The sequence below is a fragment of the Crinia signifera genome, chromosome 3 (assembly GCF_055691185.1).
Source record: "Crinia signifera chromosome 3, ASM5569118v1, whole genome shotgun sequence".
Lineage (NCBI taxonomy): Eukaryota > Metazoa > Chordata > Amphibia > Anura > Myobatrachidae > Crinia > Crinia signifera.
Genome location: NC_139219.1, coordinates 318,169,596 through 318,193,077, shown reverse-complemented (window position 1 = coordinate 318,193,077; position 23,482 = coordinate 318,169,596). Strand labels below are relative to the sequence as shown.

General features: G+C 45.7%; 1 protein-coding gene across 1 annotated transcript in view; it reads left to right on the top strand.

Annotated features, from left to right (window-relative positions):
- Positions 1–23,482, top strand: part of LOC146063036 (uncharacterized) — an 83,765-nt gene that overhangs the window by 22,986 nt on the left and 37,297 nt on the right. The window contains exons 2-10 of the mRNA XM_083175046.1: positions 3,511–3,706; positions 7,071–7,233; positions 10,145–10,294; positions 10,888–11,048; positions 12,214–12,390; positions 12,896–13,037; positions 13,266–13,450; positions 16,034–16,175; positions 18,321–18,493. Coding sequence (XP_083031172.1) covers positions 3,511–3,706; positions 7,071–7,233; positions 10,145–10,294; positions 10,888–11,048; positions 12,214–12,390; positions 12,896–13,037; positions 13,266–13,450; positions 16,034–16,175; positions 18,321–18,493 — 1,489 coding nt within the window. The remainder of the gene's footprint in view (positions 1–3,510; positions 3,707–7,070; positions 7,234–10,144; positions 10,295–10,887; positions 11,049–12,213; positions 12,391–12,895; positions 13,038–13,265; positions 13,451–16,033; positions 16,176–18,320; positions 18,494–23,482) is intronic.

The following is a 23,482-nucleotide window of genomic DNA, read 5'->3' as shown; positions in this document are numbered from 1 at the left end:
CTCTTGTTCCGCTGTCTTTCTAGGCAATGGCATAACAATTCCACTGCGATCCACATGGTGGCTTTTGGGCGCCAGCGCCTGTTTTATGCAGATTTCATGTGCTCTGGCCGTCCACATAGTATCTGCTGAAAATTTCCTTCCATAAATGGCCGCCTGGGAGGAGACAGGTGCAAGAGGTTCTAATGGAATGTATAGGGTTACCAAGAAGTGCTAGGATTCTGTGAACACTGATGTGACAATGAGCATGGAACATTTTTGATTATGCCACAATTCTAGTTGCACCACTTTTTAAAGGTACTGTATGTTCCCATAGAAAGCAATGTGGGACCATTGATTGGCCGAGAGAGATGATTGCCTGACTTTCTCAGTCAATAAGCACTTCTCCCATTCACTTCAATAGTGAGAACTGCTGCTACTTGTATCCTATGATGGGATCTACAAGGTTACTAGAGGTTAATCTATTGGTTCCCATCATGGGATACAACAGAGCAGCAGTACAGGTCACTTCTACAAGTATGTTTACTGGTGCCGGGTTACTGGATTTTTTTTCCCATGAAGACTCTGGATGCCTGCATGGAACAAAGAGGACATAATTGACACTGGAATAGGTGAGTATGACTTATTTTTTTAACTCTTTCCTAACTTTTCCAGACATTTGCATGCCTGGATTTCCCATGCTTCTGTTAAACACGCCATTCTTTTGCTTCTTGTTCTGTTTTTTTTAATGATTTTTGGCAATGTTTTAGGTGTGAGTTTGCAACTCCCTGTGTTACATTGCCTGACTTCTATGTGTACAATGGTAAAACATGTGGATGCAAGTTTTGTTATTGTGAGTTTGTGAGTATTCCTGTATATTATTACATTGGTCCCACATTTTCTGGATTTTAAATCAATGTGAATTATGCCTCCATACACCATACCTCACAAAATCCAGGCTGCAGGCAAATAGAAAGCTGTGCAGTGACAATTTAATTGAAAATTGGGTACTCTTTACCTAGAACGGCGCCCACGATTGAAATCGCGGGCATCGGGGGTAAAATTGCGGTAATCGCGGGCATCGCGGGTAAATCGCGGGTACATCAAAATCGGGTACCCGCGATTACCGCGATTTTCCCATAGGGAACAATGTTAAAAAGGAAGATTGACCGCGATTTTAGCGTTAAATGCCTCAATGCCCGCGATTTTTACATAGGAAACAATGTTAAATGGGCCACAGAGCCCTAATAGTCCCCCTGAAGTCTTAAATGGCCCCCAAAATTTTTAACGCCACCCCACGATCAACGCGAACCCGAAGCGTGGCGAGCGCAGCGAGCCCGCGAGGGGCGGCGGTACGCGTCCTACGACCTTTTCATGCCCTACTATCCACGTCGGCGTGGAGTTGAGAATAGAATAGTGTGGCGAGCGCAGCGAGCCACCGAGCCCGAAGCGTGGCGAGCGCACGCGGATACCTTCACAGTTATACGCGTCTCCTCGCGGGCTTCACAGGTGTCCGCGTGGCCACGGACACCTGTGAAGCCCGCGAGGGGACGCGTTTACCTGTGAAGGTATCCGCGTCCCCTCGCGGGGCTCGCTGCGCTCGCCACGCTTCGGGCTCGGTGGCTCGCTGCGCTCGCCACACTATTCTATTCTCAACTCCACGCCGACGTGGATAGTAGGGCATGAAAAGGTCGGAGGACGCGTACCGCCGCCCCTCGCGGGCTCGCTGCGCTCGCCACCCTCCGGGTTGACGTGGATCGTGGGGTGGCGTTAAAAATTGGGGGGGCCATTTAAGGGTTAATGGGCTCTGTGGCCCATTTAACATTGATTCCTATGGCCAAATCGGGTCCATTGAGCCATTTAACAGTAAAATCGGGTCCATCGCGGGCATTTAACATTGATTCCTATGGGAAATCGGGAGCATCGCGTCGCGGGCATCGCGGGTACATTTATGGCCGGCCGCGACGCGACCGACACGATTTTTCAGGTTTAACATGGGTTTCAATGGGAAAATCGCGGGCATCGCGTCGGTCGCGTCGCGGGCAGACATAAATGTACCCGCGATGCCCGCGACGGGCGCCGTTCTAGGTAAAGAGTACCGAAAATTGTGTGTGCTTATTAGGTTTGACTGCCGAATAATGACTCAGCTCTTTTTAATTTCTTTAGTTTGAAAGGGTCATACAGTATGTGGGAATGTTAATAATTTGTACATATTCTATATATGAAACATAATGTATCAAGGCAATAATTCGTATAATCCATGGTGATACATACCAGGGTTGCCTACCCTCCCGGAATTACCGGGAGTCTCCCGAAAATCGGGTCCCCCTCCCGGCCCCCCGGAAGGGTGGGCAAACCTCCCGGAATCAGGGGGACCCCCACTGAGCCCCCCGATTGCAGCATTTAAATGCCGCAATCCGCGGGTCTCAGAGGAGGGGGCGGAGCTAAAATGACACACTAATGTCATTTTAGCCCCGCCCCCACCATGGAGATCAGTGATTTCAACTATTTCCCATAATGGGGGTGGAGCTTAATGACGTCACAGTGAAGCCCCGCCCCCAAACGGGTAATTTGAAAGTCGGCAACCCTGATACATACTGTACATGTGATCCATCACAAGATTGACCTCAGTTGACCTTTTGGTTTACCACACAGACGCAGTCACCACAAGACTAGACTGCGATGGGCAAAGATCCCCATTAAAGTTTATATCACAGTGCAGGAACATACAGTCATCTTGTGGTTGTCCTCAATTGAGCTTGAGGTTTGAGGTTACCACCCATAGACTTCTATATGGCTTTTCCCTGTAGAAGAGTAGGGTATACGCTTGTGTGACAGCTCAGCAGCACTAAGCCTATCAGGAGAGCACTACTAAATGGTGCTCCCTGATTGGCTGTGAGGTCCCCAAGTAATGGAATTCATGTACCCCTCATTACAGGTGTCACATGGGGTACCATACTTAATTGTAAGCCAACTATATTGCATATTTACACACTTTCCTGGCAGGTAGAAGAGAATCCAGATTATTTGGGTACTCCAAGGGCCGGAGTAGAGGCCTAATGGGCCTGGGGCTGAAAATGTACCAAGGCCAAGGTCATGTAGGGATGTAGTACCTAAATAATAGTACAAAAATTGCCGCGGATTGTCGGAACACGGCCGTGAATTTGACAATCCGCAGCCATTTCCGACAAAATAGATCCGACTTTTTTAAAAGTTGGATCTTTTTTGTTGGAAACTGCTTTCGATGCTGTCGGTAATGGCAGCATTGAATAGGCGAGGGACGCTATTTCCGACGGAGGCACAGATTGAATACCCCCTAAATCAGCTTTAAATATGTTGTAGATTACTAAGGTGGGAATTCTATTGCAACCAATCAGATTCTACTTTATTATTTATCACTTTCTAGAAGAAAAGCGATGCAAACTGATTGGTTTCTAAGAGCAACATCCCATCTGCAAGAGAACTCCGATATTAGTAAATTTGCCCCTGCATGTACATGAAGGGGTCCACTGAATTCTCTCGTTTCCCTTCTAGGTTTGCTGCCGCCATGTTTGTTACTGACCCGGCGACGGTTATTTTACTGGTTTTGCTCTGTCTGTTCTTATTCAACGTTTTCTATGGATCAAAGGAGGTTCCGAACAAAAACTTCCCACCGGGACCAAAGCCATTGCCGATCATTGGGAACATGCACATGCTAAACCTGAAGAAGCCACACAAGACCTTCATAGAGGTACAACGTTAATATATGTTATATTTGTTATATATTATTGATAAGAAATATAAGAAATACACATGAGATGTTAGTAATAAACAAACGGGATGTTAGTGTTTGTGTTTCTGTAAGCATCTGTATAAACTGTGTGTTCTGAAGTCATCACTTCATTGTTCATTGGGTAACTCCTGTAAATTATTATGTATACAGGTTGAGTATCCTTTATCCGAAATGCTCGGGACCACGGTTTTTAGATATATTTTTTTAACAAACTTACCTATAAACACATTGGGGGATTATTTATTTTTTTAACAAACTTACCTGGTCTCCCCGATGGTCCCCCATGCGTCCACAGCGGCTTTTAGGATCTTCTTCAGTAGTCCCAGGGGTGCATTGCGTGAGTTTGCAGGCGCGCCGGTGGTGTTACCGGCGCGCCCACGCACCCGCGCAATGCACCCCTGGGACCGCTGAAGATGCTGCAGAAGATCCTGAAGGCCGGTAAGTATGTAAAAAGGGGCAAGGGAAAAAAAAATCAGAAATATTCTAAAAAAACACTGTTTTTGGAATATTTCTTGACTTATATAAACACACTAGGTGTTTCATCGCGCCCTACGGGCGCTCTTCACACCGTCGTAAGGGTCTACGCCCCATTAAAATTATAAATATATTTTAATGTGAATTATGTTTGTTATTTGTGGATGAATGTGTTTAATTTTGGGTGGGGCGGATGGTGTTGGCGGGAAGGGGTGTGTTGGGTTAGGGATTTTGGTGGTGTGTCTGCGTGTTGACCTGGGAAGTGTGTCAGTGAGTAATGAGTACACCTGTGTGTCTGCGTGTTGACCTGGGAAGTGTGTCAGTGAGTAATGAGTACACCTGTGTGTCTGCGCGGTGACCTGGGAAGTGACAGTGAGTAATGAGTACACCTGTGTGTCTGTGCGGTGACGTGGGAAGTGTGTCAGTGAGTAATGAGTACACCTGTGTGTCTGCGCGGTGACCTGGGAAGTGACAGTGAGTAATGAGTACACCTGTGTGTCTGCGTGGTGACCTGGGGAGTGTCAGTGAGTAATGATTACATTTGTGTGTCTGCGCAGTGATGAGGGAAGTGTGTCAGTGAGTAATGAGTGCACCTGTGTGTCTGCGCTGTGACCTGGAAAGTATGTTAGTGAATAATGAGTACACCTGTGTCTGCGCTGTAACCTGGGAAGTGTCCGTGAGTAATTACACCTGTGTGTCTGCGCTGTGACCTGGGAAGTGGGTCAGTGAGTAATGAGTACACTTGTGTGTCTGCGCTGTGACCTGGGTAGTATATTAGTGAGTAATGAGTACACCTGTGTGTCTGCGCAGTGACCTGGGAAGTGTGTCAGTGAGTAATGAGTACACCTGTGTGTTTGCCCGGTGACCTGGGAAGTGTGTCAGTGAGTAATGAGTACACCTGTGTGTCTGCGCTGTGACCTGGGAAGTGTGTCAGTGAGTAATGAGTACACCTGTGTGTGTCTGCCCGGTGACCTTGCTGCTGTGTGCAGGCGGGGGTGTCTGTGTGTGCCAGGGGTGGGTGTGCAGGACGGTGGGGTGTGCAGGCCGGGGGGGGGAGCGGGTTGCTGCTGTGTGCAGGCAGGGGGGGTGGTGGTGTGTGTGTGTGTGCCAGGGGTGGGTGTGCAGGACGGTGGGGCGTGCAGGCCGGGGCGGGGGGGGGGTGGGGGAGCGGGTTGCTGTTGCCTTGTGCACCCCCCCCCCTAAGATATTATAGACAACCTCCTCCTCTCCCCCTCCTTCCCCAGACTTGCTGGCATCCCCCTCCCACATGTGACATACCTGTGGCGCCTGACACTCACAGAGCAGTCTTGCTTCACCCGGCCAGCAGCAGATTGGAAATGCCTGAGAGGAGCTACAGCCAGCCCAGAGCTTTACTATAAAGGAGGAGGCAGCTCTGCCGAGTCACAGCTGCATCATGCTTCTCTCCTCTCAGGCTGTGACCATGTGACTCTGTCTGCGACTCGAGGTCAGCCTGAGAGGAGGCAGAGCTGCTCCCCCTGGCTGCCAGAGGCTGCTATGTCAGCACCACAGATCTGCAGCTGCGCAGACTTAATTTATTCACTGCACTCCCTTCCGCCCCCATCGACGCTGGCTGAGCTACATGTGTCTGTGAGTATTATAGGTGTGTGGTATTGCGGGGGGTGTAGTGCAGGCAGGCAGGGGCCAATATGTGTGTATTATCTCTTATATATTAGGCTACGTGTGTGTGTGTGTGTGTGTGTATTATGTGTGGTGTGTGTGTATAAGGCTGGGTGGGGGGTGGAGTTTCATATGTGACCCTGTCCAGCGTTATACACACACTCCCAGGATGATTGACACATGTAGCCAAATATATAAGAGATTGGGGGTATTCAGACCGATTTTGGGGATTCGCTCGGCAGGTCGACCAGAAAATAAGCCAATTGTCATCTTTTAACTACTGAATAGAATATGGAGTCTGACTAAGGCACAGATGTATACAAAAAATGTTTATTACGGTTTTGTGTGTAGATATATATAAATATATAAGATTAGGTTTTTATATTATAATAACATTTAAGGACATAAAAAAGGTATCAAACTAAATGCCCCCTATACATGTCCCTAACACTCCCTCCAGCTACCGTCTCATTTCTCTCCTTCTTTTTGCCTCCGAACTCCTTAAGCACATTGTCTACAACGACCCAACTGACTTTCTTTCCTCCGACTCCCAGCATGGTCCATTTCGTTCCGGCTTCCGTCCTCTCCATTCTACTGAAACTGCCCTCACAAAAGTCTGCAATGACCTCCATGCTGCCAAATCTAAGGGCCACTACTATTTATTCTTCTTGACCTCTCTGCTGCATGGGGATGGTCATGCCCCCACCCCCACCCCCCGATGCCACCATCCAAAGCCATTGTTGAGTCTTTGGGGGCTATTGCTGCGCCACTGCAGGTGCACCTTTAGTGCTCGGAACCCGGAGGCAGGCAAATCCATTGCCTTTGGGAGTCGTGCCCCTGATCTCATGTGGCAGGACTCAATGGTGGAGGCACCGGGGATGGATCCTGAGAATCCGTTACTGCAGAGTTTGGTGGCAGAGACTGCAGGCACAATAGTGGTGTTGCCAATTTTAAATTGATCGGTTCACGCACACAGCTTCATTAATAAAATTCTAGATGGCTGCAGAGGACCAATCACACTTCACCAATTCATCACCCCGCCCTCTTGAGCTGGATAATATTGCGGGATCTGTGCTGCTAGTTTTACATGCTCAGGGCTATAATGTTGCAGCAACTCTCTGTAAAGGCAATATTCTGTATTAAGAATGTGCACCACTATACCCACGTATGTCCAGCAATAGACTGAACATTAACCCTTTCTCCCTTGCAGCTCTCCAAGAAGTATGGTTCTGTGTTCAGCATAAAAATATGCTCCCAGAAAATGGTCATACTGTGCGGGTACGAGACGGTGAAAGACGCCCTCGTAAATCATGCGGAGGAGTTTTCCGATAGACCTCACGTTCCACTGTTTCACGACCTAGCGAGGGGATACGGTAATATTTGTATTTGTGAAAGGCATTCTTCTATATAACGAGTTAGGATTGATGGTACTTGTTTCCTAGCACGGCGCCCCCGATTTTGATCGCATTGCATCGCATGCAATATAGCGGCATGCAATGCGATTTTTAATTGTACAAGCACCCTGATGGGTGCTTACAATGTTAAATGCACCCCCATTGTCAACGCCACCCCTACTATCATCGCCAACCCGAAGCGTGGCGAGCGCAGCGAGCCCGCGTGGGGCGGCGGTACACGTCCTCCGACCTTTTCATACCCCCACTATCCACGTCGTCGTGGAGCTGACTCTAGATAGTGTAGCGAGCCACCGAGCCCCGAAGCGTGGCGAGCGGAGGCGGATTACTTGTCACGCTTCGGGCTCGATCTAAGATCAACTCCACGCCGATGTGGATAGTGGGGGTATGAAAAGGTCCGAGGACGCGTACCGCCACCCCCGTGGTTGACGTATTTCCACGCCTTTTGCTTACACTCAGCGGCTTCCTCAGAACCACTGGGGAAGACGGGGGCAGGGGCGCCTAAACAAGTGCAGGTATTTGCTATAAACAAACAAGTCTGGCCAGACATGAACCTTTATGTGAATTCCTACCAAGGAGGACGGTACTAATATTGACTTTCTTATAAACTAACATCCAGGGACAATAATAAAAAGGACTATTGACATAATAGATCCTAGTACCACTAATCCACCTATACTAATAATCTATGATATTCTATGTTAAATGTTGTATGTCTGTGTCTAGTGCTAATTGCATCGTCTAATTACATTTTAATAGTTGTTTTATGCTATCACTGGCCAGTGTATAATATTTAATAAATGAACATAATTAATGTTTATATATGTCTAGCGCAGTTTTCTTTTTTCTTTTTTTTTATTCTACATAACACAAAAGGGTTAAGCAGCCCTTTTTAAACTGCAGAATTGTACTTATATTTTTTGAACCGAGCGCCTTTTTTCAGTTTTTTTTTTTTTCTCTATGAATCAGTAAAGACTCAGACTTCCCTTTGAATCCTTAAGGCCCCCATCCACTAGTCCGACTTGGCGAGTTTCCATCCGATTCCGACGGATCGGGCTGGGAAATCTGATGAAAAGTGGCCAAATCGGATATGCTTGCAGGTCCGGCCTCTGACAAGGACAGCCTTTCGGCAACAGGACATGGGAGATATTGCATCTGACCCTGACGCCCGGGAAGTTCCCGGGCAGCTCAAGGGGATCGCAGAACTCGCGGTAATGGATGGGGCCTTTAGGCGGAAATGTGATTCGTTTGTATATTTACATTTATACAGAGTAGCACATTAAAGTATTTCAAACATATGAATGTTTTTATTTTCCACAGTGATCTCATAATTATATTATCTGTTTTATATACGGTAAGTAAGTCATTTACTATTTACTACTAGAATTATAATGACTTTTCAATGTTCCCTCCCTGCTTTTTTTCCAACATGAGGATCCATGATCATGTAGGAAGAAGAGTTTATTGAATTGTTACATCATTAAGAGGTATGCGCCAATCATTTCTAAGTATATATGATGTCACAGGTTCTGGGAAAGCATTGTTTTTATAGATGTGTCACACAGGTGACAATGAACGTTTTTTACCTACAGTACTTTTGTATAAATTCAGTTTCAGTGCTATTCATCATACAGATAACACCAGACATAGTACAGATAACTCCTGCTTACATTTTACTCCTGATCCATCTCAGCGCCCCCATACACTAGTGTGGGGGACCAAAATTCATCATACAGTATTGTCAGAGCGTGAATGTGGGAAAAATCACCATTTCCAGAGGCATTTGTTCCTGCACCCCTAAGGATGTGTTTAGATCCTTTACCACTACCCGTCTTCTTGTGCCAGAGGTTGTGCATGCATGCATGAGCGCCGACAGGCCCCAGTAAAATGGAGGGATCGTTGCCAATGGGTAGGGGTGGGGCCTCCAGGAGGGGTGTGGTCAAACAAGTGAGAGAGAGCTGTCTGTCTAGCTAGCCCAGCACACAGCACTGAGCAGTGTTTGCTAAGCTGGTGAGAAAGGCAGTGCAGCGGCTGCAGTCTGTAATCTCTCTCCCCACTACCCGACTCCCGGTAACGGGGGAGCAGGACCTTGGACCATCCAGCAGGCCCGCGCCCAGGTAAAAAGTACCCACCCACCCCCTCTCAACGCCACTGCATGCATGAAGCCACAGACACTCATGCGCAGTATCATTGCCGCGTCAGACATGGCCATGTTAAATTTAACATTCACCACTGTTAAATAGCGGCGTGTGGATCAGCTGTGTCCGTGCCAGAGCAATGATGAATTACTCCGGTTAAAATACCGTTGACGGTGTCATCATTTTTGTTCCATGGTATCTGGTTTTAAATGTACATGGTTTTGGGGCAAGATGATGTCATCTACAGAGGGTACAATATTTTAGCATTTTATAACGGGGGACACCAAGGCAAAGCTGCCATCAGAAATTTTTGGGGCCTGTGACTGACAAGATAGACAGGGCCCCTTTCCCTTTTTTGAACGCCTGGGATGTCTAGGGACATATGTCTGCAGCTATGGCAGCACTACTAATATTCTCTACACACATGCGATGCACCAGATTTGTGTGCTGAGCAATGACTAGATGTATAATGCATGCAGTATAAATGTAGTCCAGTAATGGTGATGGGTGGGACTGCACATCGTTGGGGGGTACACACAGAGCAATCTGTGCCTCATTTCTAAGCAACCTAGTCAGATCGCATATAAAAAGGGCTGCAATCTCCCCATGTGTATACATGTGTATACCCATTAAAACAAGCACGTCTAGATAATTGTATCACGTGCAATGTAACAGTGAAAATACTTTTCTGATGTTTATATTATTATTTGTTTGCTTTTTAGCCTCTTTTTCAGGTGTCCTGTTTTCTAATGGTGAGAACTGGAGAGCGATGAGACGATTTACTCTCTCAACACTGCGAGATTTTGGGATGGGGAAGAAAATTATTGAAGATAAGATCAGCGAGGAGTGTGACTCTTTAGTATTGAAGTTTAAGTCCTTTGGAGGTTAGTGCTTTCTCCGTCCATTGTACAGGGGATGTTTTGAACTAAAAACTCTAAACGACCAACACCTCTTGCGAGGATATGCGCAGGTTCAGAAATTGCCCGCCCCTCAATTTTCCTGACTGCAGCAAGCACCTTCTCACTTTTGCTTATTAAAATAAAAAAGTGAACATAACGCTTGTTCCTAATTCAATCTTTCACCCAAAGTCTAATGACCATGATGGACAGCCATTTTTTTGGAATGTACTACATCCAATTGTACTCAACAGACATGCTACTACTAGATGACCTATGGCACCATCTAGTACGCCACCGCCTAGACTTCCTCTTCCTATCATCAAAGGTGGAAGACGAAGTAGAAGATGTTGACCACAGACTACCATCATCCTCACCTTTCTTGCATTGTGACAACCTACACCGACCTAGCGGCCACATCACTTCACCAGAGGTCATCTGAAAGTGATCTGCTAGAACTAGATATATTTGTATAAAAAGCAAAAACGCACCTCTCTACTTACAGTATAGTGCTCCTCTTCTTCTCCTTTCCTACATAGACAGTTTATGTTTGGGCACTTAAGACTTTCATCCAATTCTAGGAAAACCATTTGACAACTCCATGATAGTGAATGCAGCTGTAGCCAATATAATCGTGTCCATAATTCTTGGCCATCGCTTCAACTACGATGATCCAGTTTTTCTGAGACTGATGAGTTTAATAATTGAAAACATCAGACTTATGGGGACACCTATGGCCATGGTAAGTTCATTAACAATATCAGTAGGTATTTTTCTTTGCATTACTTATTGTAATTATGCTGAACACCTCTGTATACCCACTCCATTATTACTCCAACCACCTAGGCATCCAAAGCCTTTCCAATCTCTGACCAGCAACAGTGTCTCCAATATCACTATCTACTGTACTACTGTATGTCAATGATCCCCAGCAGGACAGGGCATGTCCCTACCAGCTCTATGGGGACTTTAACTTGGTCCTCCTAGGCCTGCTTCCTCTCCCAATCTCCAGTCATATATTTTCCTCTCCACCATCCTCAACCCCAGCTGTATCCTACCATTATCAAATAAGATGAATAATATACTGTAACATACCTCTCAAATGTACCGTTTACAGCAGGACGGTCCTGCTACTTGGACCCTGTCCCCTTGTGCCATCCACTGGAAGGGGGGCCAGTTGGGAGGGGCAGTGATCACTGATGCTCTGCTCTGCATACACATCGGTGATGCTGAACAGATGCTTTGCGCGTGTGTACGTTGCCTAAAATGGTGGGGAGGGAACTGGGGGAGGCCTCGCTATTCGTGGAGTGCTGTGCGCACCCCCAAAAAATTACATAAATGGATCACACCACTAGGCCATTCCCCTCGACTTGAGGCCATTCACGCTTACTTTGTGGCTCAGCCCAGTCTGCAGCTCCACCCACTCTGTGGCTTTGCTCATTTATGGGCCAGATGCTCCCCAGGGTCAGCAAGTCCTGGTTCTAACAAAACTAAAGTGCATTTATAATGGTGGCCCCTACTGCACACGCTGCACCCATTTTGTAATACTTACCCCTCTGAAGTACGGCGATGCCAGCTGCAGCACTTTAAAATTCCTGGAAAAATGGCCACTAGTAACAATGGTTACTAGTCATAAGTGTAACTGTACCTAACCTGTACTTATACTGTGCATAACCTGTACCTATACTGTGCATAACCTGTACCTATACTGTACATAACCTGTACCTAACTGTACCTAACCTGTACCTATACTGTGCATAACCTGTACTTATACTGTACATAACCTGTACCTAACCTGTACTTATACTGTGCATAACCTGTACCTATACTGTACATAACCTGTACCTAACTGTACCTAACCTGTACCTTTACTGTGCATAACCTGTACATAATCTTTTTCCTTGTAGTTGTATAATAATTTCTATTCTGTTATGCGCTGGTTACCGGGAAGTCACAAAACCGTGCGTCTGAACGGCATAGAGACACAGAAATTTATTAGAGAGACATTCACAAAGAGCAAAGAGGAGCTGGACATCAATGACCAGAGAACTCTTATCGACAGTTTCCTTATCAAGCAGCAAGAGGTAATAATGAGGCTTTTCTGTAAGACTTGGGGGGGATTCGCTTTCTGGCACATGGTACCCAAAACTGATATTTGGGGTGTGGCACGGGGGTGATGGGATTGTGGCCTAGAAATATCATCACTCTTGCGAGGCCACGCCCCCATTTTGCCGCTGTGTGGGCATGGCCTTCCTCTTCCTACACACGCAAACCCCCATAGCTCATAGATACTGTATGAGACTTTGCCGCAGAAAGTATATTATAAAGCTTCCAGGGGAAAGATCCCATAGTTACTAAGATAGGGAATTGGTGTGGATTTTAAAACTAAAAAGTTCAAATAAAATCTCCAAAATCAAACATTTTGGCTCCAGATAAATATTTCCCACCCGTGTGTAGATATAGATATGCACAACAAAATCTAATGAATAAATAGCATAATAAATGAACTCATGGAATTACCTCTTTACTGTCTAAATATTTTTTTTTAAAGTTTATATTTTTAAAAGTTTTATATTGAAAACCTTTCAGGAGAAATCAGAATCTGCTAAATATTTCCATGATGAAAATCTTACAATGGTGGTCAGTAATCTGTTTGCTGCTGGGATGGAGACCACCTCAACCACTCTCCGATGGAGTCTTCTGCTCATGATGAAATACCCAGAGATCCAAAGTAAGATCAATAGTCAGTAGATCAACTTTCATCCAACCATCCAACTAGTCTTGGTTGGATGGAATAAAAATCTGCGACTGATTGGGAGCAAATGAAATGTGGAATTCAGTAATTTGCTCCCATAATCTGGAAACAGACGAAAAATCGCTGAGACAGATGAGTAAACTATAAAGAGTGTACCTTGGGGTCACAGCTGATTCCTCCTGTTACCTTCTTTCTTGATTGCAGAGAACGTTCAGAATGAAATAGAAAAAGTAATTGGAGAGGCTGCACCTCAAATTGAGCACCGGAAGGACATGCCCTATACAGACGCCGTGATCCATGAGATTCAGAGATTTGCCAACATAATACCAAGTAATCTCCCACATGCCACTACCCAGGACGTCACCTTCAGGGGGTATTTCTTACCAAAAGTAAGCAGCACAATATATACATACTGTAACTGGCACTGCTAGGGACATCTGTAACTGGCACTACTTGGGAAATCTGTAACTGGCACTTCTGGGGACCTGATATGTAACTGGTACTACTGGGGACATCTGTAACTGGCACTTCTGGGGACATCTTTAACTGGCACTTCTGGGGACATGATATGTAACTGGTACTACTGGGGACATCTGTAACTGGCACTACTGGGGACGTGATATGTAATTGGCACTACTGGGGGACATCTGTAACCGGCACTACTGGGGACATGATATGTAACTGGCACTACTGGGGACATCTGTAACTGGCACTACTGGGGACATCTTTAACTGGCACTACTGGGGACATCTTTAACTGGCACTTCTGGGGACATGATATGTAACTGGTACTACTGGGGACATCTGTAACTGGCACTTCTGGGGACATGATATGTAACTGGCACTGCTGGGAGTACTTGTGTAGTTTCACGGCGGCAGCTGGCTGCCCGCTCTGCCTACTCTAGGACTTGTTCATACCCCCACTATCCACATCGGCGTGGAGTTGATGTTATAAAGTGTGTCGAGCACAGCGAGCTACCAAGCCCGAAGCGTGGCAAGCGCGGAAAACGAGCCACACTTTATAAAATCAACTCCATACCGACGTGGATAGTGGGGGTATGAACAGGTCGGGAGGATGCATATTGTGTTTCCTCGCGTGGAACCCGGAAGTAGCGTATCATAATGGGATCATGATATATTACTGGTACTACTGGGACATAGTATGTAACTGGCAATACTGGGGACATCTGTAATTGGCACTACTGGGGACATGGTATGTAACTGACACTACTGAAGACCTGATATGTAAGTGGCACTACTGGGGACATCTGTAACCAGCACTACTAGGGACATGATATGTAACTGACACTACTGGGGAAATCTGTAACTGGCACTACAAGGGGCAGTATATGTAACTGGCAATACTGGGGACATGATATGTAACTGGCACTACTGGGGACATGATATGTAACTGGTACTACTGGGGACATTTGTAACTGGCACTACCGTCTACTTGGGACATGATATGTAACTGGCACTACTGGAAAAAAATCTGTAACTGGCACTACTGGGGATGTGATCTGTTACTGGCACTACTGGGGAAATCTGTAACTGGCACCACTGGGGACATGATATGTAACTGGTACTACTGGAGACATACTGTATGTAACTCTCACTACTGGTGACATCTGTAACTGGCACTACTGGGAACATGATATGTAATTGGCACTAATGAAATATAAAAATATTTAAAAATACGTCATAATCCATTATCCAAATTGCTTCTGGTCCTGAGCATTTTGTATAAGGAATACTCAGCTACTCATTTATTTATCTTACTGTAATTATATAATAAATCAGTGGTGGCTAACCTTGACACGCCAGCTGTTGTTGAACTACACATCCCTGCATGCCCTGCTACAGTTTTACTATTTGGCCATGCTAAAACTGATGCAGGGCATGCGGTACTCTTTACCTAGAAGGGCGCCCACGATTTTGATCGTGGGCATCGTAAGGAAAAAAAATCACGTCGGTCGCATCGCATGCGACCAAAAAATCGCATGCGATGCGACCGACGCGATGACCGCGATTTCCCATAGGGAATAATGTTAAATGTCCCAATTGACCCGATTTTCCATAGGGAACAATGTTAAATGGCCCACAGAGGCCAAATAGGCACCCTGATGTGTGAAATGGCCCCCCCAAGCGTTAACGCCACCCCACGATCAACGTCAACCCGACGCGTGGCGAGCGATGGCGGTACGCGTCCTACGACCTTTTCATACCCCCACTATCCACGTCGGCATGGAGTTGAGAATAGAAAGTGTGGCGGGCGCAGCGAGCCACCGAGCCCGAAGCGTGGCGAGCGGACGTGGACACCTGTGAAGCCCGCGAGGGGACGCGTATACCTGTGAAGGTGTCCGCGTCCCCTCCCGGGGCTCGCTGCGCTCGCCACGCTTCGGGCTCCGTGGCTCGCTGCGCTCGCTACACTTTATATTCTCAACTCCACCCCGACGTGTATAGTGGGGGTATGAAAAGGTCGGAGGACGCGTACCGCCGCCCCTCGCGGGCTTGCTGCGCTCGCCACGCTTCGGGTTGACGTTGATCGTGGGGTGGCGTTAACAATTGGGGGGGCCAGTTCACACTTCAGGGTGCCTATTTGGCCTCTGTGGGCCATTTAACATTGTTCCCTATGGAAAATCGGGTCAATTGGGACATTTAACATTGTTCCCTATGGAAAATCGGGTCAATTGGGACATTTAACATTGTTCCCTATGGGAAATCGCGGTCATCGAGTCGGTCGCATCGCATGCGATTTTTTAGTGCATGCGATGGGCGCCCTTCTAGGTAAAGAGTACCGGGCATGCTGTTATGTGTAGTTCAACAACAGCTGGAGTGTCAAGGTTAGCCATCACTTTAATAAATGTACTTCTCGTACAATATACAATGTAGTATAGATTGGATGATGACTTTTTTGAGCAGCCTAGAATTCTAAAACCTCATTAATTTGTTTGGGTTGTTTGTTTTCCTTAGGGGACCTACGTCATCCCGTTACTGACCTCCGTCCTCCGAGACGAGGATCACTTTGAGAAACCGGACGAGTTTTACCCTCAGCACTTTCTGGACTCCGATGGGCATTTTGTGAAGAATGAGGCCTTTCTGCCATTTTCAGCTGGTAATTACGGGTGACATTTAATGGAATGCGATTTTTTCGCATATTTTGAAATCACCCATTATCGCACTTTTTTTCAAATCGCATTTTTGCTGCAAATTTGCATATTTAATGAGGTGCGTATCCCCGACAAAAAAATGCGATTAAGTGCGATAATGTGCGATTTTTAGTCATGAAAATGTGCGAATTTGTGTTTTAAAAAAAAATGGCGTGAGGTCCCCCCTCCAGAGCATAACCAGCCCCGGGCTCATTGAGCCGGACCTGGTTCCAAAAATACTAGGGACAAAAAGCATAGGGGTCCCCTGGTCCCCTGTACTTCTGAAACCAGCCCTGGACTCTTGGACCAGTCCTGGTTCCAAAAATCTGGGGGACAAAAAAATCTGGGGGTCCCCCATATTTTGAAACCAGCACCGGGCTCCAACAGCCCGGTTTGTCATGCCACAGCCGCGGACACTTTTTACATAAGGTCCACCGGCCGAAACATGAGCACCGTGGCTGGTCAGCCTTGGACGGGGTACCTGGAGGAGTGGGGACCCCGTCCAGGGCTGAAGCCCGGGGCTGTCACCGGCGTCCCTGGCCATTGGACGCCGGCCTGATAGTGTAAAATCAATCATACATAACATTGCTTTATACAGGTGAACTACCAGTACCAGCAGACCTCCCCCACATGCTGTGACTTGGAGAACCACAAGTCCCAGCATGCAGGGCATGTAAAAAGAACCTGTAAAAAGAATGTTAAAATAAAAGACACACACACAGAAAAGTATAACTTTTTATTATGCACACAAACACACACCTCACTTTTAAGCGTTACACTAATTGGGGGTCCATGATGACAGATGTTCATATAAACACCCAAAAACGTGAAAAATTCATGTCGACCTTTTCCTTTGTTGACCATTTTCATGTTGCACTAAGGCCTTTGTCTACCAGTATAAACCTAGTCATCGCTGGGTTATCTCACCACAGATCACTGGCCATGACAGATGGCCCAGCACACATCACTGGGGCATCGTTGTGTGCTGGACAATTTGTGTTTAACTAGCACAAAGGCTGACTTGCGGTGTGTGCATGGGGCATCAGGGGTATCAGGGTAGGGGGAACATGGGGCATCAGGGGTATCAGGGTAGGGGGAACATGGGCATTAGGGTTATCGGGGAAGGGGAAACTTGGAGCATTAGAGTTATCAGGGTAGGGGGAAGGGTTAGTGTACATACAGAGCCCCGGTCAGGAGTCGTTATATCAGGAAACCAGGGTTTCTCTTTCGTACTTATGTAGCAGCCGGGCGCCCAATTAGCATACGTACGCTAGCTTAGGGAAATCGCATCGCATCCCTTTTTATGGGCCGTGCGATGCGATGTGATGCGATTTTCCTCTGTCATTTATTCACTGCTCTCTTGGCCCCAGGGCATCGCATCGCACCTCCCGTAAATCGCATGCGATTTTATAGGGTGTGATGCCATTACATTAGCTATACACCTGTATGACATTCAATGAGGTTTTAGGCACCCCCCCCCCCCCACTATACACGCCTCCCCGAAGCGTGGCGAGCGGCGGTGGAACGGGTCTTCCGACCTTTTCATACCCCCACTATCCACATCGGCACGGAGTTGATTTTATATAGTGTGGTGATTTTATATAGAAACGTGGCGAGCGCAGCAAGCCCCGCAAGGGGACGCGGATTACTTTACATGTATTCCGGGTCCCCTGGCGGGGCTTGCTGCGCTCGCCACTCTTTGGTCTCGGTGGCTCGCTGCGCTCGCCACACTATATAAAATCAACTCCGCGCTGACGTGGATAGTGGGGGTATGAAACGGTCGGAGGACGCGTTCCGCTGCCGCTCGCCACGCTTCGGGGTGGCGTGGATAGTTGGGGGGTGCCTAAAACCCTAAAATCTCATTGTATGTCATACAAGTGAATAGGTAATGTAATGGCATCGCACCCTATAAAATCACATCGCATTGCATGGCCCATAAAAATGGCGATGCAATGCAATATTCTTACGCTGAATAGCCCTCTAAGCAAATTGCCCGGATACTACATAAGTACCTTCTCTTTTGACTGCCGAGATATTGTATGCAACCCCAATACTGTATATATGTGACAAATGATATTAGATAGATAATACTGTATCTGTTTCCCCTGTAGGTAAGCGAAGCTGTGCTGGGGAGAACATGGCCAAGATGGAGCTGTTCCTGTTCTTTACACGGCTGCTGCAGAACTTCACTTTCCAGGCACCTCCGGGGGCTGAGCTGGACCTAGATGCTGCGGTTGGATTCACAACGCCTCCAAAGCACCATTATATTTGTGCTGTGTCTCGTGCCTAAGATCACAGCACCACCTATGCAACGTTACATCTGCGCTGTGCCTCGTGCCTAAGATCACAGCACCAAGAAAACTGCTACATGGTGAACTACAACAGAGGTCCACTCAATAATCAATCCTCAAATACCCCCATTCCGCGTGCCACAAGAAAAAATACATCTAAGCTTCTCCAGGCTCCGTCACTCTGTATTTTTTTTACCGAATTTGCAATTAGCAAGAGAACAGGGGCAAAACAAGTCCCGCCATGTGTGAATCTACAATTTTACTACTGCACGAAATCTGGGAAATTCCAGAAATGGCATTCCTTGGCGCGGCATTTGTCTTGTTTCATGTACCCCAAAATGCTAAGTGTACAAGGACACATCTGTACCAGAATTAAGGGGGGATGGGGGGGGGGGAAGGGGGGGGATTACCTTCAGTTGGCTGCAATCTATTGGTCTCTATACATGCAGTATGCAGATTCTATGGATTATATTTCTGGATTCCTTCTGTGTTATTCACCAAAGCCTTGAGATCACATTTCTATCACCCTCATGCACAATGCTCAGCCGCTGTATGCTGAATACGTGTACAGAGAAGTTTTGACATTAAGGGGTGAATTTAATTCTAGGAAAAGGAGCAAATTTCCGCTGCTGCAGGATTTAATAACCGGCAGCCTGATTTGCCCCTAGGCTTGCCGGCTGAATGACCGATCTGCCTAAAAGTGCCCACTACCCTATGGTGGGGTAGAAAGAATGTATGTCAATATATTGGCATAACTAAGGAGGTGCCCTGCTACCGGTGAGTTATAGAATGGGATATAGTAAGTGGCAATATTCATACAAACTATCCAGTATGATCTGATACGACTTCATCATCAACGACTACATTTTCTGCATGGCTCCCGGTGATGTCACTGAACTACATTGTTAACGATATCGTTCAGTACTTAAGTGCTAGAGGCTACGTTCCGTGGCTCCGCCGATATCGACGGTGTCTCAAATCGTATAGTGTGTACCCATATTAAACCATTTACAGTAAACAGTGAAGATAGATAAAGTACCAGCCAATTCGGTCCTAACTGTCATTTTTCTCAAATGTTTAGTACAACTTCCTCTGTGACAGTGAGTTGAAAATAGGGAATGTAAATATTTGGATGACTCTCAGTGATTTTATTATCGCCAAAATATGTCACCAACATTAAAAGCTTACAGTGGCGATGGGAATAATCCAATACTAGGCTGCTGTAATGTGAATATTTGATGTGTGAATAAAACTATTAAAAGTCTCAACCCTACGTTCTTTGTTTACATCATTTCTCCTTATAGAGGTTTCTTTATTGTCTATTTTTAAGGGGTGGGCAACCTCAGGCCCTCCCACCTGCCTGGCAGCATGCCGGGAGTCAAGTACAGGGGAATTCTCGCGAGAGGTCGGTAGTTCTCCGGAGATTCCTCTTAATCAACAGCAGCCGGAGATTGTCAGCCGGAGCGTGGGACAGCTGCAGCAGGACAATATGTAAGAGAAATTTTTACATATGGCCCCGGAAGGAATTTTTCCCCATACAAACGGCCCTTGGCACAAAAAAGGTTCCCCACCCCTGGTCTATTTCATGAAGTGGTTCCTCCTATTTTCTTTCCATCAATAAGTGAAAGATATATAAAATATATCAATATAACATTATTGGACTTCACAGGTTGTCTTTTCCCTTGGACCATCACTACTTAAAGTCTGAAAAGGCCTTTTTCTCAGTAATAGGCTGGGATAGCACTTTGGACATGTTCCTTACATATACACCCCCATCCTGGCATTCAGTTTGTTTAATTAAAATGATCTTTGAGATGTTATACAGTAGGTCATAGGGTTGGATGAGTTATATACATACTTGCCTACTTTTGAAAACTAGTTTCAGGGAGATTATAGTTGGTAGTAGAATTTTGCACAGCGCCCCATTGAGGGGGCATGTCATGCTCCTCCCAAAGGGCGTGTCTAGTTCCATATATGGAGAGATTGTGAGAAGAGATTTTAAACGTGGCACCTAGAAGTGTGGGTGTGTACCGAGAGTAGTCTTTAAAATTAACTTATATCCCAATGTAGATTACCCCAAAGCAGTTAGTAAGATCTACTGTACTTGGTAAACTGCTGTGTGATGACATCACATGCCAGATCCCCCCCCCCCCCCAGTGGGTTCTTACCCTCCCAGTCTGACTTAATCCCACCGCCCATTGCACCAATACTAATTGCATATAACATATTTGATAAGTTCCACAAATGGCATCTCTCTTGGTAAGAGCTTCCCTTTGTGATGTTCCCTGGAACATGAACAACCCAATCTGTGATTTGGGAGTCCCTCTTCACATGCCCATAGTGACATTGACGGTGGCGGGGCATGCTGGGAGGGATTCTTTTCAGCTGGCATGCTGGGAGGGATTCTTTTCAGCTGGCATGCTGGGAGGGATTCTTTTCAGCTGGCATGCTGGGAGGGATTCTTTTCAGCTGGCATGCTGGGAGGGATTCTTTTCAGCTGGGGTTACCCTCCGCGCCGGATTTCTGGCTTAGTATATACCGCAGCATAGCGTTTTTGGTGTTCATGATCAGTCAGGGGCGATTCCTGTAGAAAAAAGTAATCTCCGAATTATTCATGTTTAAGTATGAAATCATTTTGGTTTTGAGTGTTGATGCCTTGAACATTCCAAGAGGCAGAAGTCAGATACAAAGCATACGCAGAAATTCTACAGTAAATGAAAAACAAACAGCGAGGGAGTAAAATTGCAAAATGAGGTGGGCAGGGGAAGATAAGCAGATCAGAAAAAGAAAAAAAGTAAAAAAGATGGGGGGGGGTATAAAACAAACAAAGTTAGGCAACCCTGACTTCTATAATGGAACCTAAAGTAATAAAGGGTAGCTGTCCCAGAATATCAGGGTTACATTTTATAGGGTCTGAGTTGCCGAAGGTGCAAATCTTTTGGCAAGAACGAGAAGAAGTATTTTTAGTGGTCATCATTCACTTGACGTAACCAAATAAGAAAGCGCAAACAGCAGATGTTCTTGACATTATCAAAGATTTTTGGAAATTCTACCCGCACAACATACAGCAGTGTTTTTCAACCCCTGTGCCATGGCACACTAGTGTGCCTTGATCTGTTCTCAATTGTGCCCCCAGATCTAGAGATGCCCAAACCAGTTTACAGCCACCACCAGTTCAAATGTTATTTACTGGTCTCTTCTTTTCATGTAAAGGGCCAATGTATTTTATTTTTGTTACCTGTGGGGACCAGTGTGATTGTTTTTTTATATGGGGGGCAATAGGTTTGTTTTTTTCCTGTAGGGGGCCAATGTGTTTTGCCCTGTGGCGATCTCATGGTGTGCCTTAGCAATTTTAAAATCTTATTTAGTGTGCCGCAAGGTAAAACGGTTGAAAATCACTGACATACAGTATACTGTACCATGTTGGTTCTCCAGAAGCCGTCGTATTTTCAGAGAAAACCATTATGCTTTTTTTTACTCCTTCTAACATGTCAAAAAACATGTAAACCAAATAGAGAACGTACAACGAGCGTGCATTATTCAGTGTTATTATAGGCCACACGTGTTTTATATAGGGTGGAGTCATATGTAGTTTACATATGAATCTGCAAGTCAGGAAATTATTTAGCAATCTTATGTTTTATACACTGTATACTCCAAGCCACAATCAGCAGTCACCACTCCCTGCAGGAGGAGAGAGGACAGGAGGAGCAGCATTTGGTGAAATCTCTGCAGTACTTACAGTAAGAAACATAAGTCTTATCTAAGCTTTTTAATTCAATTGAATAAATGTATTACTGTATCTCCCACCTGTCCCGAGCAAGCTGTCCTTACGCCAAGCGGTCTGAGGCTGTGTCCCACTAATGGACGCCCTTTAGAATTAGCACATATCAGCGGGGACTGAGTGGAACCCGGAGCCTTGTTCTCTCTATTTCCTAACTGCAATTGTTAGGAGCTAGTGTATGTATATAAATAACAATGTAACTGTATGGGATATGGGTGTAATTTGCCTGTAATGTATATATCAATATACATACAGTAAATACCAGGTTATGGTCACATTTCACTCTTTTGGATCTTATTTTTATCAAACTAGTTTTTATGTGATTATTATTATTATTATTATTTGACTTTTTAGGTGGTGTACTGTAACATACTTTATAGAGATAGAGGTAAAGTGGGGAAGTTGTTTATAGCAACCAATCTGAATATAACTAATTTCAAAGGAATGGAAAAGTAGTGTCAGATACCTAAGTATCTGGCACTTTAAGAAGCGCAATCCTGCTCAGAAAAAATTGAATGTCCTTGCAATTTTAGCAATATATAAATCAATTTATTAAAAACATATAAAGTGGAATCAATCCACACAGAAAATATGAACAGTAATTAATTGTGCACAATTTAACATACAGACATGACAGACAACATATAACATACAATAAAAGCTGGACTTGCTGGGATTGACGTTTGCTAAGTAGTGATAAAGTCACTCAATTAAGAATGAAATAAGAGGCTTATAGATTTCTTAATAGAGGCAGTGATAGATTCTCATAGTTACCAGTCCTGCATGAACTTAAGTGGTGGATAACCAAGGTCAGTCTCTCCAACTGGTATATTACCAGAGATGTACTCCGGAAGAAGCTGTGCTGGAACCTTCTCCTGCTGGACCAGCCAGCTAGGTGTTAATTGTAATCCACAAGTAAAGTGCGCTTGCAAGGTATGTGCAGGACCGGCAGAGAGTAGGGCTCAAAAACGCGTTTCTCCGCCTGCTCGTGAAGTCGGCGGCTTCCTCAGTCTGAGCCCTCTGATCACAGCATAGCCTCGTTTCCGTCAGCATATATTTATAGGCTCCCGCGGCCATTTTGTTTCTCTGTGTCTCAAGCCTCATTTTCACTCAGGGAGCGTCATAAATAGTGTCCCCATGTTTACTGCCTTTGTAAGCCTCATTTGCATAGCCCAATAACGGGCTCACCTTAATTCTG